Source organism: Myotis daubentonii, chromosome 7 (genome assembly GCF_963259705.1).
Source record: "Myotis daubentonii chromosome 7, mMyoDau2.1, whole genome shotgun sequence".
Classification (NCBI taxonomy): domain Eukaryota; kingdom Metazoa; phylum Chordata; class Mammalia; order Chiroptera; family Vespertilionidae; genus Myotis; species Myotis daubentonii.
In genome coordinates this window covers 64976136-64993177 of record NC_081846.1, presented here as the reverse complement: position 1 = coordinate 64993177, position 17042 = coordinate 64976136, and the positions used below count along the sequence as shown (strand labels likewise).

Here is a 17042-nt window from a genome sequence, read left to right as displayed (position 1 = left end):
ATGTAAAGTCCGTGAGACAGGAATTGGTGAGCCTGAGAGACAGAAAAAGAAAAGCCATAATATTTGATTTGTAAAGATGTGCAATCCACAGGTGCAGGTTCAAAGAACGAAGCCCTTAGCCCCAGACACTCCCCCACCCCTTGCTCTCCAGCGTTCTGTTCTCTGTGAGGAGAAAACCAGCCTGGGCTCTGGTGTCTCAGCACTGTGGATGGTGAGGAGGGGCGTGGCCCTGAGGGGTGTCTGTGAGAGGCAGAGAAGCACATGGGAAAACAGGACCCTGCTACTTAGTCCATGCATTTTCCCATTAGACAGTCCCGGGCAAGTGAGGTGACCACTTCTAGTCCTTCATTCTTTTTATCTACTTGCTGTTTCAAGCACGAGGCCAAGATCAAATCTCTGACGGACTACATGCAGAACATGGAACAGAAGAGGAGGCAGCTGGAAGAGTCCCAAGACTCGCTCAATGAGGAGCTGGCCAAGCTCCGAGCCCAAGGTAAATGAGTGACTACTTTGCTGGTGTCACACTCTCAGCCTAAGCAGGCACTGTCTGCATTGCTGAACTCAAGATGTCCACTTTTGCTCAATTAAAGCATTTCTCGGTCTATTGATGACAATGGCATCATTGGGGGGTGGGGATGGGAGGGCCGGAGAATAATCCAGAAGACTGCCTTCACTCTCTATCTGCTCCACTGCCCACTTTCCCGGAGCCCACCCTGCCGCCCACCTCAGAATCCCCTCTTCCCTACTCCTGCTTCCCGTCTATCAAAGGCCTGTCTGTTCCACCTCCTCATCTCCGTCTTCATTGTCGCTGCCTTAATCTAACTAAGAGTTGTGATGACATCCGTTTAGCGAGGGTCTGCTCCAAGCTGGCCTCTGGGCTGCAACCCAAGGGACTGTTCTAAAGTCAAATCTGCCTCGGGCCCAACCACATGCCTCTGACATTGTGGCTCTTAAGGTCAAGTCTGAACTTCCACCAGTGGCTCACTGTGCCCCCCTGCCCCCGTCCTCGAACAGGGCCCCCCCATTTGTCAGGCAGCCTCCCGCTGCCTTTGCTGAGGGAAGTACTGAGCCATAGGAAGCATTCAGTAATCTGAGTAAACAGGAGGAGATTGACTAGACATGCAGAGACCAGACAGGCTTAAAATATATGCACGGAGATGAAACGGAGCACACATATTATGGGTTGCAATGAAAATTGTTAGCGGCCTTTTGGAAAGCATTTTGAGAAACATATTAATAATCATAGCATTTTTCATACTTTTGATCCTTAAATCACAAATGCTCATTACAAAATTATATTAGTGAAAAAAAGGAAGTAACCTAAATGTCCAACATTAACTTTGGTATCTTGTTCAACAGAACATTATTTTCATATTGGAGATGAAGTAGACCAAGGCTACTCAATGCTTACAATGTAACCTTAGATTAAAAATCATAAAGTGTATCTTATTTTTACTGTGGTTATAACATTTAGAAATCAATGGATGCTTACATTCCAAGGCCTACACACTAATATTTGAAATGAAAATGGGTTTGCTTGCATAATAGGATTGGTGACAATATTATCCTTTTTTTATTTCCTTTATTATTATGTAGTTGTTTGTTCAGTAAGTACATCTTGTTTCAAAAGCCAAGGCAAATTTTAAAAAGAAAGAGAATATATCCACCCCCGCAGTGACCTTGTCATATTTTCTTTATGTGATAACGGATGAACGTTAGGAATAGAATGCTCCACCCAAAACCTGACACTGCAAAGAACGTTTCCCTCCTATAAAGGGCTTCTGCGGTGTTGCCTGAGTGGAAATAAAATAGAAGCCAGAGAACCTGAAGTAAGGGAAACAGACCAGAGAGGAAGCTTGATGGCTGAGTGTTGCTGTCTTAAATCACTTGCTCTCCCGACCCAACTCCAGCTGCCCATTGCACCATGTGCTCAGGGGCCACGGACCCAGAGGAGGCTGGGACCACCCCTCCCCACATACACACAGAGCAGCCCTTCCCAAATAGGGGGCCTTCCTATTTTATCTAGGGAGTATTTTATATTTCTAATGTCTTTGTTCTTGTCCTTAGATTGTTTTTCTACCCCAGAATCTTAGAGAATAGACAGCGTGCCCTTGGGAGGTAAATTGGATCTTCTGGACAGTGGCATCGGTTCAGACGCCACTCAGATTCGCAGAGTGCGGTGTAATCTACAGGGCGTGTTTATAACCCACAAAGCACGTTTTTCCCCGGGGGGTCACTCACGAGGCCAGGTTGGGGCCAGTACTCGGAGGCGTGAGGTGCAAGTCAGTGGTAGAGTGGCCTGCTCCAAATGAGCACCTTGCCCTGTACGACCCCCTCCCCCCAGGTAATGTCCCAAGAGCGGCCAGCCTGGCTTCAGCCAGTCCTCCCCTGACAGACGTCCCTCTGTGCCGTGCTTATAATTGGCGATATAGCTAATGTTCCTGCCATTGCCATTCTTCTGGTTTTGTTTTTTAATTTTTACTATTGGGTGCAAGACCTTCCAGTTAAATCTGAAACTATCGTTTAAAATTCAAAACAGAAAAAATGCACGAAGTCAGCTTCCAGGATAAGGAGAAGGAACACCTGACGCGGCTGCAGGATGCCGAGGAGATGAAGGTGAGCGCACACTTGGACTGGGCTGTCTTGTCCTGGGAAAACCTGTCTCCCTCAGAGATGCGGTGGCAGAGCAGGGTGAGGGGTGGGGGCACCCACGCTGGGCAGTCGGAGCCCATCGCAGAGTGTGGCCTGGTTAGAGATGAGCGGGAGGTGGAGGGGTCCAGCAGCCCTGAGCTGTCTGTAGATAGTTCTGTTGTATTCCTGCATTATTCTCCCCCCTTCCTGATGAAGAGGGAGAGCGCGGCCCCTCCCAGCCACTGCCTGGGCCACGCGGTCGGGTTAACCCCTGAAGAAATGCTTGTCCTTCCTCTGAACGGAAGAAAACATCTCCCCCCTCTACCTTTTTAAAGAAACACCCCGAGTTTGAATTTCCACCTTAAACATAGAGATCTTTATTTTGGGTCACATTTTAAACAGTAAAGAAAAATGCAGCAAATATGATTGGCAAATAAGATTTTTAGGTGAGTAAGATGAGATATGAGGAAATACATCATTTTGATTAGTTTTAGGCAACCCCTGAGCCCCACTGGGGATGAGCCCATAGTGAAAGCCATGTCCAAGGCAGGACCCTGCTCCAGCCAACAGCGCACCCTGCCTCACCGATGGCCCCTCTCCTGATTCTACATCGCTTTGCGGAAAAGGTCTCCTTTGAACATCACCATTAACTCGTGCTGGGGGCAGGGCGGGGGCAAGTATCTAAGCTGTACAGGGGAGGAAGTGTAGCTCACACAGGACACGGCTTGTCTGACATCACCCGGGTAGTAGGTCTGTGCCCTCCGACTGACCTGGCTAGAGACGCCATGTGGCTTGGGGGAGCTGGACTAAGACCCACTCAGTTTTGTAACAGATCCTTGGGTTTTGTTGTCTCAGTAAAGCAGGGCGGGTTCTGGGGCCCCAGCTTTGGGATCTGACAGCGAGGGGCAGGGGGGAGGGGTAGAAGGATCTAGGACCTGTCACGGTGCAGGCTGAGAGCCAGCGCAGATGACACACTCTCTCGGCCTGGCTTGCAGAAGGCGCTGGAGCAGCAGATGGAGAGCCACCGGGAGGCTCACCAGAAGCAGCTGTCCAGACTTCGCGATGAAATTGAGGAGAAGCAGAAAATCATTGATGAGATTCGGGAGTGAGTTGGCATGGGCTCGGGGATGTGGGGTGGGCCTGGTGCGTGGCCAGCCTGGAAGGACGTGGCTGTCAGCCAGGGCCTCTGCTCTCTTGGCCTGTGGCTCTGTGCCACTCTGGGCCACAGCGGCTAGACATGCTGCTCCCCAGGTCTGTTCCCCCAGCTGGAGCTGAGCCTCAGGGGGTGCTGGTGGGGCAGGTGGCAGGCGAGTCCCCCCGGAACAGGGTCATATTGGTCACTCATGCAGGCAGACACATGTGCCAGTAGGTGGGGATACTATGAAAGTAAAAAACAAAACAAAAAACAACAACAACAAAAACACACCCAAAACCCTAAATTGGTCTCAGGAGTTAACATAAGTTAAAAAATACTCCAGGCCCTGGCCAGTGTGGCTCATGTGGTTGGAGCATCATCCCGTGTACTGAAAGGGTGCCGGTTCTATTCTTGATCAGGGCACATACTTGGGTTTCAGGTTTGATCCCCAGTCGGGGCACGTATGGAAGGCAACCAATCAATGTTCTATCGATGTTCTCTCACATCGATGTCTCTCTCTCCCGACCCCTCTCTCTTGAATCAATAACCATATCCTTGGGTGAGGATTAAAAAACACCCCAGAGAAGGCAGCTCAGCTGCCTCCTCACCCCAGCACCTGCGTGCCCACAGCACAACTCCAAGGCCCCCAGTTGCACACGCACACCTCCCAGGGGCCCCTGGTGCCCGCGTCTGAGCTGTGGTTCCTTGGCGCTCGCCAGGATGGCATCACTGCAGCTCATCTTGGTAACGCCTCTCAAGGCCATTCTCCTGTCACGGCCCAGCCATTGACGAGCCCTGCTCCCTCCTGGCCTCTCCCTCCTCCTCGCTCACCGTCCACCTCCTCACACAGGTCACCACACTGGTGGGGCCTTCAGGATCCTCTCCTGGGAGTTCTTAACGTTTTTTTTGCACCGTGAACTCCTTGCTAATTTTTGAACTCTATAGAGTCATGTTTTTAAATGCCCCAAATAAAAAGCAAAGAAAACGAACTTTGTTGAAATAGTCCTCTCCACTGCCACCTCCCCTGCCCCCAGGTGTGGACCAGAGGTTCCGTCCCTCCCATCTCTGTAAACGAAGAACCGTTTCTATGTGGGAAGCTCAGGGAAATGATGGACTCAGGGTCACGCAGCCAAGTAGGAATCAAACTGGAGTTGGAGTTTAATTCTCCAGACCACTGATCCCAATCTCTTCTCAATGCGTGCGAGCTGCCCACACGCACATTTGCATTTTAGGAGGAGAGAGAGGTAACCCGAGCAAGTTTCAGTGGCGTGACGGCCACACACCTCCCCTAAGGAGCGCAGGTAGAGGGACCGCCGCTCCTCCGGGCCGCTGCCAGGCCAGCATTCATGCTGTGCGTCTCCCCCGGCGTGTCTCATGTTCATTATCCTGATTAGTCACCCTCACAATGTTCAGCGCGAGGGGAAAAGAGGGCGGGAAGGAAGGCGGGAAGGAAGGCGAGAAAGAGGGAGGGTTGGAGATTGAGTTAGCAGGTGGGAGCGTTTCCTGGGCCTGCTCCTTCCAGGGGGGCTCTGGGTCTTCCTCAGAGGGCGTATGATCTGCCTGTACAGTCCTGCGGCCACGTGAGAGGGTTTGCAAGTGCTGGGCTGCTGTCAGTGTCGACCAGATGCCCCAACCAGATGGCGAGCTTCTTTTTTGCAGAGACCCAAGACTTGATTTGTTTCCTCCCTCTGTCCCCCTCCGCGAGGACCTCACAGAGTGGAACTGCCACAGTGTGAGCCAGGAATTTGGATTTAGAAGATGTTTTCAGAACATGGGACCAGAGAGGAAGGGAAGGTCGAAACGGCCAAATAAAGTTCCCTGAGTGCTGCATGCTGTCTGTAGAATTCTGACAGGCGCTCTGTCTCTGTTTCAAAGGATCGGCCCTTTCCCCGTCTCATTATTTTCCCCTTGAAGCTCTCGCCCAAGCCAACTATAAATATATCCTCAAAGCTGAGTGTTTCCTGCCTCAGGCGCTCCCCAGAAATTCATGTTCACTTGGGCAGGGAGGGAGCTGTGAAATTGCTCTCCGGTCCCTCAAAGTCCTCCAGAATTGCCGCCTTGATTGCACAGAACTAATGGGGTTGGAACAGAACCATGTCTTTAGCTGGAGGACTCGGGGTTTCAGATTGATGGAGAACATATTGTTTTTTCCTGCCCATTTCAGTTTGAATCAGAAACTGCAACTGGAACAAGAGAAGCTCAGCTCTGATTATAACAAGCTGAAGATCGAGGACCGGGAGAGGGAGATGAAGCTGGAAAAGCTCCTGTGAGTGCGCTGTACACGTTTCCTCTGTTTCCTCTCTTCCCAGCACAGCCCTACGAAGTCTGCTTTTGTGATTCCGATACTCAAATATCCGGGCAAGGTCCGGCCAGTTTAAAGCAGACGATGGCTGTGTGTGAGTTGGTTCGTTTTGTTGATTTGTCTGCAGGTGCCGGTGGTGTCTACGGAGATCTCTGACTCCCCCTTGGTGGTTCATGCTTCCTTTTTGTTTTTGTTTTTTAGGTTGCTCAATGACAAAAGGGAGCAAGCCAGGGAGGACCTCAAAGGGCTGGAGGAGACAGTGGTATGTCAGCAAGTTTGCCAACTCATTTTCATCTTAAAGACCAGATTAGTTTATGATTTGTTGAATTATTTTATCCTACAGTTTTATCTGGGCATGCCTTTAGTGTATCATTTTAGACATAAAATATGCTGTGGAAAAGTGAGAGTTGTAGAATTTGTTCTCTGGCTCTTGACGGAGAATCCATCCATCCGTCCGTCTGTCTGTCCTCAGTACTGTAACCCTGGGACCCCTGTGTAAGAATTGAACTAAGTTGCAAATCACTGCCTGTAATTTATAGCTTCTGTGCCCTGTGGCTACATCCACTCAACCTCCAACAGGTACTTGTGGAGCACCTGCGAGGGCTGGCATTCTAGGGGCTTGGGCTGCATGATAAACAACAGATACGATCCTGGCTCTCGTGAAGCGGATGTTTATCTGGAGGAGACAGACAGCAAACAATAGGAAGTAAATGACGAACTCCACTGGATGGTTATAGAAAGCGCGGGGCATGGTTGGGGGGCGGGGGGCTCCAGGAGGAGGCCACGTTTGAGCAGGGACTTGAGGCAGTGGGCTTGGGGGTGACTGGACAGACAGCCTTCCAGGCAGAGGCAGCAGGGAGAGGAGTGGCTGTGGTCCAGTGGAAAAGGGGCAGGAGGTGGCATCCGGAGGTCAAGGCCCAGTTGCTCAAGGCCTGTCAGTCTCCCCGAGTGTTTGGGCCGGGCGGGGGATGGGACTGTGTCCAGGGTGGGACTCTGAAGCCCACTGCAGGGGATGACGCTGGACAGGCCGTCCCTGGCTCCCAGGCAGCCCTCTGGCTTTCATAGGACACTTTGTCTGAGCTTTGGGGCTGGACCCTCCTCCTGCCCCATCGATGGGCCTCCTGTTTCCACCTCACAGTCTCACCCTCACTGTCCACGGTGACAGGAAGCTGAGCTCTGAGCTTTCACACAGGGCAGTGGCCTGTAGGTGGGGAGTGGTCCTGAGGGGAGCAGGTCAGGGCAGGTGGGGAATGACGACGAATACCATAGAGGAAAAGCTGTTGCCAAGGGACTGAATGACAGTTGCCTAAGCATGCATGTGCGTAAGCATAACTTCTAAGTACTTTGAAGGTCCTTAGCTGCTCCCCCCAAACTGCTGCATTCGCCGAAAGACAAGCAGAGGGAACGTCACCACACTCTGGTTCTGTGACACTTGCACTTATGCCCATGGACATGCTCACCCGGCTCCAGGCCGTCCCTTCTCATTTCCCTTTGATGTGGTGGCAATTCTAATGGAAAATTTTTCTGTGATTACGGTTCAGTCAATAATAAAATCCCTGTAGTGGGAGGGAGAGTGTGCCTGGCGGGGCTGTGGGCTCGCTCCTCGGGCAGGAGTGGGGAGTTGTCTGCGCTCTGCACCTGCCGGGAGGTGGCTAAGCCTGGGACAGGTCTGATGTGCACAGTAGTCACCATGACAGACCCGTTAGCTTCCTGGGGAAAGCAATTCACTTCATCGGAGGAAGCAATTGACTTCAGTGCTTCTTATTCCCACCCAGAATGGCAGAGTCGGACCCAATAATAAGACCTAAATTAACGTAGAACCTTTATTCCAAGAAACTTAGTGTTTCCATAGCTTTTTAGCTTGTCTCCTCCTTTTTTTCTGTGAGCGTGAATGAGCTTCATCCCTTGACATTTTTGTCAAAGTAGGTCAACTTAGACAAACAGAAAAACATCAATGCAAGTTTATCTTTCTTCTCCCTCTGGGAAAATATTTTGCAAGGAACCAATCACAATACCTGGAGACTTGAATAGAAGGATTTTCTGATCTTAGCAAAGATCACCAGGTTCGACTCAGGCTCTTGTCTCAATCAAATTCCTAAGGGTTCATTTGTAGAAAATAATCCAAAATGAAGAAAAAATGCCCCTACGAAGTTAGTTACCCTGAAAATTATAAGAAGAACCAGCACAATGAAAGGAAGCAATGAGATCCTAATGAGGAAATGGCTGTCAAGTACGATGCATCAATAAATTAATACTAGCTACTGTTTACTGAGCACCTACTGTGTGCCAGAAGCTGTCCTAAGTTTTATAAAGATCATCTCATTTCATCTTGATCACAACAACTCTGAAGCAGCTACTGTTTTGTCCTCACATTACAAATAAGAAAACTGAGAAACTAAGGCACAGAGAGGTTAGATACGTTGCCTGGGCTCACCTGAGCAGAAAGTCTGCCTCATCCATACGCTCAGGGATGCAAAGCAAACGGACCAGGGTCAGGGTGGGGGGTGGGGGTGGGCGCAGAAACATGAAGACTGTCGGTAAGGGTGGGAGGATGTGTGACTAACTTCTCATTTAACCTTCTCGACATTATATATAATGTGCATGTGAGGATAAAACAGTGAGAAATTAGAGGGAAAAAAGGAATCCATTCTGGTCACATAGCCCCTAGGAATTTTGGTGAGAAAACTTTTGAATTTTTGTGGTTGAGGGGAATAAAGGTTCCAGTTAGAACATAGCAAGTGAGCTGGCATTGCTCTAGTTTGCAGTTCACTGTGCGAGTTCCCAGTCTCTGCACCGTGGGGTGCTGCGGAGATGACGCCAGGTCAGTGGGGTGGGCGTGTGTGGTGGGCGAGCCAGGGGGCTTGCGAGCGGGCGGCTGAGAGCCGGTGTGCTATACCTCAGTGCGTCCCCACTCACGCGGCTTCACAACTTCCCTTCTAGTCTCGGGAGCTGCAGACGCTGCATAACCTCCGCAAGCTCTTCGTCCAGGACCTGACTGCCCGGGTGAAAAAGGTGAGCCTGCTTCGTGTGAATGGGACCAAGTAGAACAGGTGCCGGAGAGGATCCTTTTCAGATGAAGTATCATTGCTTAAATCGAGCTGGCTGTCATGGCAGTGAATGTTATGAAAAGAATGTGCTAGAGGCAGAAATCACTCGGGAACGCTTTGCCATCTGATTTTTCCTCCTTAGTGACAGGCAGTTGTAATCCTTTCCCTGGCCTTCATTTCAAGCGAGTGCGTGTGTGTATCTGGCTGCAGTGGGAAAGCCAGAGTGCAGACTGCAGGGACAGCGCAGAGGGCCTCAGACGCCCGAGAAGGCAGAGGCCCCCGGGGGCGGGGTCAGAGTGTCTAAAGCACCGTAACCCCCGATGTCTTATGTGCTCTTCCCAGCAACCAGGTGTGTGGTGCTTAGTGTTCTGAGTTGCAGATGTGGAGATAGGCTCAGAGGTTAAATGCCTCACCCAAGATCGCACAGCTGGGGAGAGCCAGCCAGAGGCAGGACTGGAATGCACATCTGTGCGCCTTCTACACACTGATCTCGGGGAGTTGCCACATGGAGAACCCCAAGAGCAACTGGAAGAGGTTCAAGCAGGGAGGAGAGTGGAAGCAGCAATGGGGCTATTCTTTAAGATGTTTAAAAGCGATGGACAAGGGGCCATGGGCCATATCCAGAGGCTCATAGGATGGGAGGAAGCTATACTTAAGAAAGTGTGTGCATGTATGTGCCTGCGCAGGCACATGTGTGCGTGTATGTGTGCATGCATGTCTATGTGAAGGAGCCAAGGGAAAGAAGTGAAATACATAAATAAGAAGAGGTTATTGGTAGAGTCAGAATCTTAGCATAGATGGATGTGTTAAGGGGAAGGGGCACATTCTCCCAGAGAGAAGTGGAGAAGCCAAGGTGGAGACATTGGCAGGAAGTAGTAACAGTAGAAAGAGATGCACTGACAGTTTTGATCTCAGTTCACGTGGAGGCTCCGTCCTCAGTGTCAGTACAGAAGGAGGAGCGTGGGGAGGCCAGGAGACTAGGGAAGGCTCAGGCAGCTGCGGGGGGATTTGCTAGGGAGGAAGGACAGGACTGCTGAGCAGCGATGTGAGTGTCCAGCTGAGAGTCAGAGCAGGCGTTTGCCGTGGCCCTGACAGCATGGCTGTAGTGAGTTTGGAAGCCTGGAAATAAAAATAAAGAAAAGCGGGTAGAGGATGAAGGGAGATTTCAGGGCCTGAATGGCAGTGGTCAGGCAGGTAGGTAGAGACCACAGTCATCAGACTAGAAATGGCCATAGGACCTGGACCAGGTGTGGGAGAGAGGTCAGAGCAGAGGTGATGGAGAGGGAGACGAGAGGTTGCGACAAGAGCTGAAGAGGCTCAGTCTGAGGGAGGAGGTGGTCTGAGGGAGGGCGAAGAGCTTGAGATCAGACCTCCCTGATTTCATGCTATAAAACTCGAGGAAGGAGCAGAGGTTCTCCAAGTGTGGTCTTCGGCCAGCAGTGTCAGTTAGCATCGCCTGGGAACTTGCTGGATGAGCCGATTCTCAGACCCACCCAAGACTCGGTCCACTGAACCAGAGGCTGGGGTAGGGCCAGCAGTCTGGGTTCTAGCAAATCCTCCTTCAGTTTCAGACTGAGGACACCCAGGTTTGAGATGCGCTCAGGAGGAGAGGATGTGTAATCAGACGAAGCAAGCACGCTTTTCCGTTTCGTGTCTGCACGCTTTTCCTAACCTGCCTGGCTGCTCAGCTTGGCGCTGCCAGCAGGGCACTGTTTTTGCCGATCTCAAGTTCTGATCGTGTAAGAGCCCGGATGCAGTAGTGACTCGTTGGAGGTGAATTCATTAAGGCAGTTTATGGAGGTGGAAGCTGAAGGGACAGCCGAGGCCACTGAGACCTCCCGCTGGGCATGGACACTTGCCCAGGTGCGATGTTTGAAATCAGCGTTAGGTCTTGGGTTTATGTTTCCACATTGGTTCTTCTTAATGAGTCTCAGGGAGAATGCCATGCGAGGCACTTTTGAAAAGAAAAGTATTTATCTACCTGCAAGGGAGAAGTATATATATCACAGAGAGTTGATCTGTATCTTTCAAGAGCAGATTTGAAGTTTTTTTCCAGACCTCTAAAAAATAACACTTTGACATTTGACACCAACCAAAGAACTAATTTGAGAGGCTGTTGAGTCTAAACTTTTAGAACCTCTGCTTGTTTTCATTTCCAGAAGAGCCTTTAGGGACTGGGAGTTTTTAAAGGGAGATTTAGAAAGTCTGGCCTGCACTCAGCTGGGCAGAGGGTGGGCAGTGCCAGGCTCGTCTCGCTGACCCTTGGTGTTGATGCAGAGTGTGGAGCTGGACAGCGACGATGGCGGGGGCAGCGCTGCCCAGAAGCAGAAAATCTCCTTCCTGGAGAATAACCTGGAGCAGCTCACGAAGGTCCACAAACAGGTAGGAGAGCTGTGCGGTCCCTCTGCCGCCCTCTCTCCTGGGCGGGGCCCGCTGCATTGGCCACACTGCAGGCCGCGGCTCGGGCAGCTGGAGAGCCAGGAGGCCCGTGGAATCCTTCAGTCCTCCGTGGCTTCCCTTCTGTCTAAGATACTGATTTCATCAAAGCCAATGTGAGGAGTTGAGTTCGAGCTCTGGGTGTGGGGAGTGGGATGTTCAGTTCTGTCTTTTCCGGCCACCTGCAGCCCCAACCTTGGTCCCCAACGGGCTTTGGTGTCTCCCGGGAAGCCCCAGAGCTCCACAGAAGGCAGAGCGGGCACCGCCCAGCTGGTCCGGGCTGGCTGTTTTCACAGACAAGGAGGCAGACTGGCCCTGGGCGGGAGCTGGGAGCATCACCGGCCCCTCTGCTCTGTTGCTGTCCCTCGGGCACCCTCTCAGGTTCTTGCAATGCCCTGAGTCTGTCTGGAGTCGCAGAGAGCAGTGGTGATTTAGGGCTTAGCTGCCTCCTTTCTGTTGAATGCTGGAATGTTCATGCTGTTTTCCCTAAATCCTAAACACTGGGACATGATGGAAGTGCCAGATGGCCGAGGGGATGTCATTTCTCTTTGACTTGTTACGGCTCTTCACCATTACTGGTGCTGTCATTTTTCCTCAGAGGGAGGGCCGCAGATTCAGTGTGGCTGATGTTACTGAAGCAAGTTATTGACAGAAATACAAACGTAAACACTGATAGGGAGTAGGGCTCTGACATTCATGAACATTTTTACTATGGACTCAATGCATGTTTACTGCGCTCTGGCAGCCCCAGAACGGGCGCTGGGCATACACGGTGACAGCTTCTTTGAGCACATTCTGATTTTCAAAACTTTTCTTATCCACTTATATTCCAGCTTTGGTCCTATTATGTCCTTTGTTATAGATGAGAAACCGTGGTGGTCCAATGACTTACCCCCAGTTACACGGCCAGGGAAGGATAGAGCTTGGGCCCAGGGTGAGCCTGTTGCTTCTGAACTGAGTGTCTTCAGTGGTGAAAGAAAGAGCAGTCCCCCGGGTTGCCTGTTAGCCCGGGATGTGTTGCAGAGCAGGTCCCAGCCACACACTGCTGTGGACGGTGGGTCCTGGTGGGAGGAGGAAGCCTGCGAGGGCCTAACGCGCGCCCTGCACGGAGCCCTTTGCTGGGCATTTCTCAGCTTTCACACGCTGATGTCGGAGCATGCTTTCTCCCAGGAGAGAGGAAGCAAACCCTGCCCGAGCCTGAGTTTCCTGTGGCGGGACTGGCTTTACTTAGACCCTCGCACCTGTGGATCGTGTATTTAGTAATTCGATCGATCCCTTTGCTCTTCCCAGAGGTTATGGTCATGTGGACTTTGTGCTGGGCAGGGGTGGTCACTCAGCTGCAGAGTCTGCTTCTAGCTGTGTTCCTGTCACAGTCTTTGTCCCCCGAGGTGGGTGCTCCCTGGTAACTGCCCCTTCCCCTCCACCCCAGCTGGTCCGGGACAACGCTGACCTGCGCTGTGAGCTGCCGAAGCTGGAGAAGCGGCTGCGCGCCACGGCCGAGCGCGTCAAGGCCCTGGAGAGCGCGCTGAAGGAGGCCAAGGAGAACGCCATGCGGGACCGCAAGCGCTACCAGCAGGAGGTGGATCGCATCAAGGAGGCCGTGCGCGCCAAGAACATGGCCCGGAGGGCCCACTCGGCCCAGATTGGTAGGTGCCTCTCGCCTGGGCCCTTGCTAAAGGCGAGGTCTCCACCGGCCAGGAGCCCTGGTGCTCTGAGGCCACCTGGCGGTGGTTCTGGAACAGGTGGTCAGGCTTGCAGGACCCAGGCCGCTGCGCCCATCCCAGCACCTGCGCCCATCCCGGAGAAGGGGGTGTCCTTACACGGAGATCCCAGCGTACATTGTGGTCTTCAGAACTGCTGAGCTGAGAGGCCGGCTGGCCTGGGCTGTAGGCAGAAGTGTTGGGCTGTAAACGGATACCCTGTCAGATATACCAGAATATACAGCTATTTCTCAGCAAGGCCTGAAGGCCCCTGTCCTGGGTGGAACCACGAGGAGTGGGGAGCCAGGGCCTCAGGCAGAGCTGCTTGCAGATGCAGGTCTGGATGTCCTGGCTCCCGGGCCTGGTGTCAGTGAGCCCCCGGTTCTAAGTGCAAGGCCTGGGTTGGGGCATTCTCCCCACACAGGGAAGGAGTGTAGCTGCTAAGCCATGTTCCCAGGACAGAGCTGTAGGAATAAATGGGACTTAGGGGCGCTCTCTGGAGGGCTTTTTAGAAAACTGAAGCATCTCCAGCAGCATGTACTATTATTGCCCATCAGACAGTGCTGTGCAGAAGTTTTTAAACCAGCACCTTCATGTTTCTAGTTTTCAGGTTATACTTTAGATTAGTGGCTCATTGGATCTTTTCACCCTTTGCACTTACTGGATTTTATACCCTTAGAAAACCTACTGAAAACTGTGGACCCTCTCCCTACAAGAGGGATATCTGGCAGAATTCTACATCTAACTTAGGGGCTCACAGATGCCCTCGGAACCCATGGGGATCTGTGGGTCGGCCTCAGACCAAAACTGAAAGTCCTTTGTTTCTCATTTTCCTCGATCTGAATAAAAATGATTGCTACGTAAGTTCTTTCTGTCTCCTAAACATTGGTGTCCTGGGTTAGCTCCCTGTACTAATAGGAGGCAAAACTGCTTTCAGAGGCTCTGGTGGCTGAGAACGGTAATGCTGACAAGAATTCTGCCTTGGATTTCACCTGTGGCGTGAAGATACCTGGGCGTGGCTCTCTGAGTCCTTTCTGACGCCTCTTCTCTCCTTTCTGTTGGTTGACACAGCCAAGCCCATCCGGCCCGGACACTACCCAGCGTCATCTCCAACAGCCGTTCATGCCATCCGAGGGGGAGGAGGCGGCTCATCAAACTCCACTCATTACCAGAAATAAATAAGTAAGTCCCTGGTGCTGGGTGGCTTCTGTCTGGGGCAGAGCCCTGCCCCTGCCTGGCTTCCTCCCACGTGTGTGTGTGGACCTGCAGCAGACAGGAGACAGCTCTGCTCCCACAGGCCCTGGGGTTCAGGTGTCAGGGACCGAGGCCTATCCTCAACTCAATCTAGTGCCCCGGGGTCTTCTAGCTGGGCCACCTGGCGCCAGGTCCCCCAGAGACAGGCGAGGGTGTGGTGAATGAGTCACCTGAGCTTGCTTTTGTCTGTGGGACTCCCCGCCGGAGCTGGCATCCAAAAGGGCATTACCCGTTTGTCAACTGCTTTTACCCAGAACAGACAGACATGGGTGATTAAGTCTCAGGAACTGAATATAAAGCAAGAGCCAGATAATGACAGTCATATTTTTACAGTTACTATCTGAACTCAACAAATGGAGTGTTTAAGAACTATGCTAATCTACTAGTATATTTGGGTGGATCCAGGCCAGTTTTTCCTTTGAGATAGTGGGCTGTAAACGTCTCTTTCCACAACCCACATGCCCAATATGGTTCTACAGCAAAAAAGGGGGGAGAGGTAATAAACTTTGGAAGAGAGAGGAAAAGAGCACAAGCCTGTCCTTTTGTACTTCGAGGTGGAGAACAGGGACCGCTGGTTAGTAGAGCAGACAGACAATGGGGTGGCCAGAAAACTGACTTTGAACCAGTAACGTGTGGAAGGGAGGAGGTGGCTCCGGATGCTGGCCTTGACCTCTGAGCCCCCACGGAGGAAGCTAGTGTGCAAGGGGCCGGGTTTGCACAGCAAACCTCAGTGACCGGCCACTAGGAGAGCACCAGCTCCTCAGCCCTTTTTGCATCACGGTAAGGACGGGGAACGGAGGGAGGCTGGAGCCCTCACTCGGGAGATGACGGCATTGCTCAGGCTCAGACTAAAACTTCCGAGGGGAAGCTTGGCGGCCCCACCCAGGCACCATTCATTCGAGGAGCAGGGAAGGCTGAGGTAGCCGTGAGCAGGCTGCATGCCCACCGCCATCTGCCATGTCCGAGAAGGGTGGGTAGGACATGAACTTGGCAACAGCCCACCCCATTCAGATCTGACCTCCACTTCCAGTCGGAAGCAAATAAAATCAGATATTAGAAAATTGCTTTGCCTGCCATGTGGTCAGTGTCGGAGTTAACACTGGAATGGACCTGGAAGGTCAAGTTGGGCTGCTTAGCACAGAAAAGCCTATGGCACTGGTTCTTGAACTCCGGGGGTGTTGGCATCATCTGGCACCCAGGGACCCAGGCTCATTGAGGTAGCATAGGGACCTGGACCTTGGTATTTTCTTTTTTTAAAAAAAATTTTGTTTTATTGCTTAAAGTATTACAAAGAGTATTACATATGTCTCCTTTTATTTTCCCCTTGATATTCCCCCAGCCTCCCCTACCCCCCAGTGTCTGTGTCCATTGGTTATGCTTATATGCATGCATACAAGTCCTTTGGTTGATCTCTTACCCCTCCCCCCGCCCACCCCCCACCCCCGTCTACCCTCCCCGGGCTTCCCGCTGCAGTGGACCTTGGTATTTTCACCAAGCACCCCGGGTGTTTCATTTGCCACCAAAGCTTGAGAACTACTATCTTAAAGTTACTATGACTTACATAAGATGGATGTTTATTTCCGTTACATAAGGAATTTGAAGTGGTCTGTCACAACAGAAAGCTAGCCTCTTAAATTTAGACTCATTGTCCTCAGCAGATACCTTCCTCCCTTTCTCAAGGTCATCTCAAGGCCACCAAAATGACTGCTACAATTTACGTTCCAAGCGTAGGAAGCAGAAAGGAAGAAGAGACGAGGCAAAAGCAGCTCTCCCACTGAATCTGCTTCCTTACTTAAGCAGCCTTCCCAGAGTCCCATACAGTCCTGGCTCCCACATCCCTCTGGTAGAACTGAGGCACACGGCCATGCCTAGCTGCAAGGGAGGCTGGGAAAGGTGGTTGTTTAGCTGGGTGCATCACCGCCCCGAGTAAGAGTAGTGTTTCTTTGCCGAGGACAGGAAGATGAATGCTTGTGGGCACCCAGCACTCAGCATTTGCTGAACACCTCATGCAGCAGAGCTGTGCTGGATGTAGTACCTGCACTGCCCACTTGAGGTGAGCTTGCAGACAGGTGTCTGTGCTTGGCTCCCAGCAGGAGACTGTGCAGTGGTCACTTCACGAATGCTGTCCCACAGAGGCCTGCCAGGCCCACACTGTGTGGGAGGTACGCACAGCGCATGTTAGCCATTCATTGCCTGGATATCCTCTTCTCACCCTGAAGATGGAAAATCAGTAGGTCGGGTGAGACTTTCAAAGTAACAGAATGCCCTCACCCACCGTGGTGATTTGTTTCTTTACTCAAAGTGTTATGAGTGGTTTTGATGATTTTATCTGAAATTGGAAGCTCCTCGACCTACTTCAGACATACATACGACTCCTGGGCTGGGTGCGTTTCTCACCACGTCACGAACAGGCCCTTTCCTGCTGCCGGGAGGCGGTATGGCTGCAGGTCTGGCCTTAGACACCTGGTCAGTGTCGGGTCCTCTGCTTCTTTCAAGTTATTTCACCTCAGAGCTGGTGTCCTCTTCTGTGGAAGGGG

General features: G+C 51.8%; 1 protein-coding gene across 1 annotated transcript in view; it reads left to right on the top strand.

Moving 5' to 3' along the window:
* The window catches only part of KIF5C (kinesin family member 5C), a 153167-nt gene that overhangs the window by 118244 nt on the left and 17881 nt on the right, over positions 1-17042 (top strand). The window contains exons 17-25 of the mRNA XM_059704528.1: positions 376-493; positions 2540-2616; positions 3627-3736; positions 5931-6032; positions 6270-6330; positions 9009-9080; positions 11393-11497; positions 12981-13197; positions 14323-14433. Coding sequence (XP_059560511.1) covers positions 376-493; positions 2540-2616; positions 3627-3736; positions 5931-6032; positions 6270-6330; positions 9009-9080; positions 11393-11497; positions 12981-13197; positions 14323-14429 — 969 coding nt within the window. The 3' untranslated portion in view covers positions 14430-14433. The remainder of the gene's footprint in view (positions 1-375; positions 494-2539; positions 2617-3626; positions 3737-5930; positions 6033-6269; positions 6331-9008; positions 9081-11392; positions 11498-12980; positions 13198-14322; positions 14434-17042) is intronic.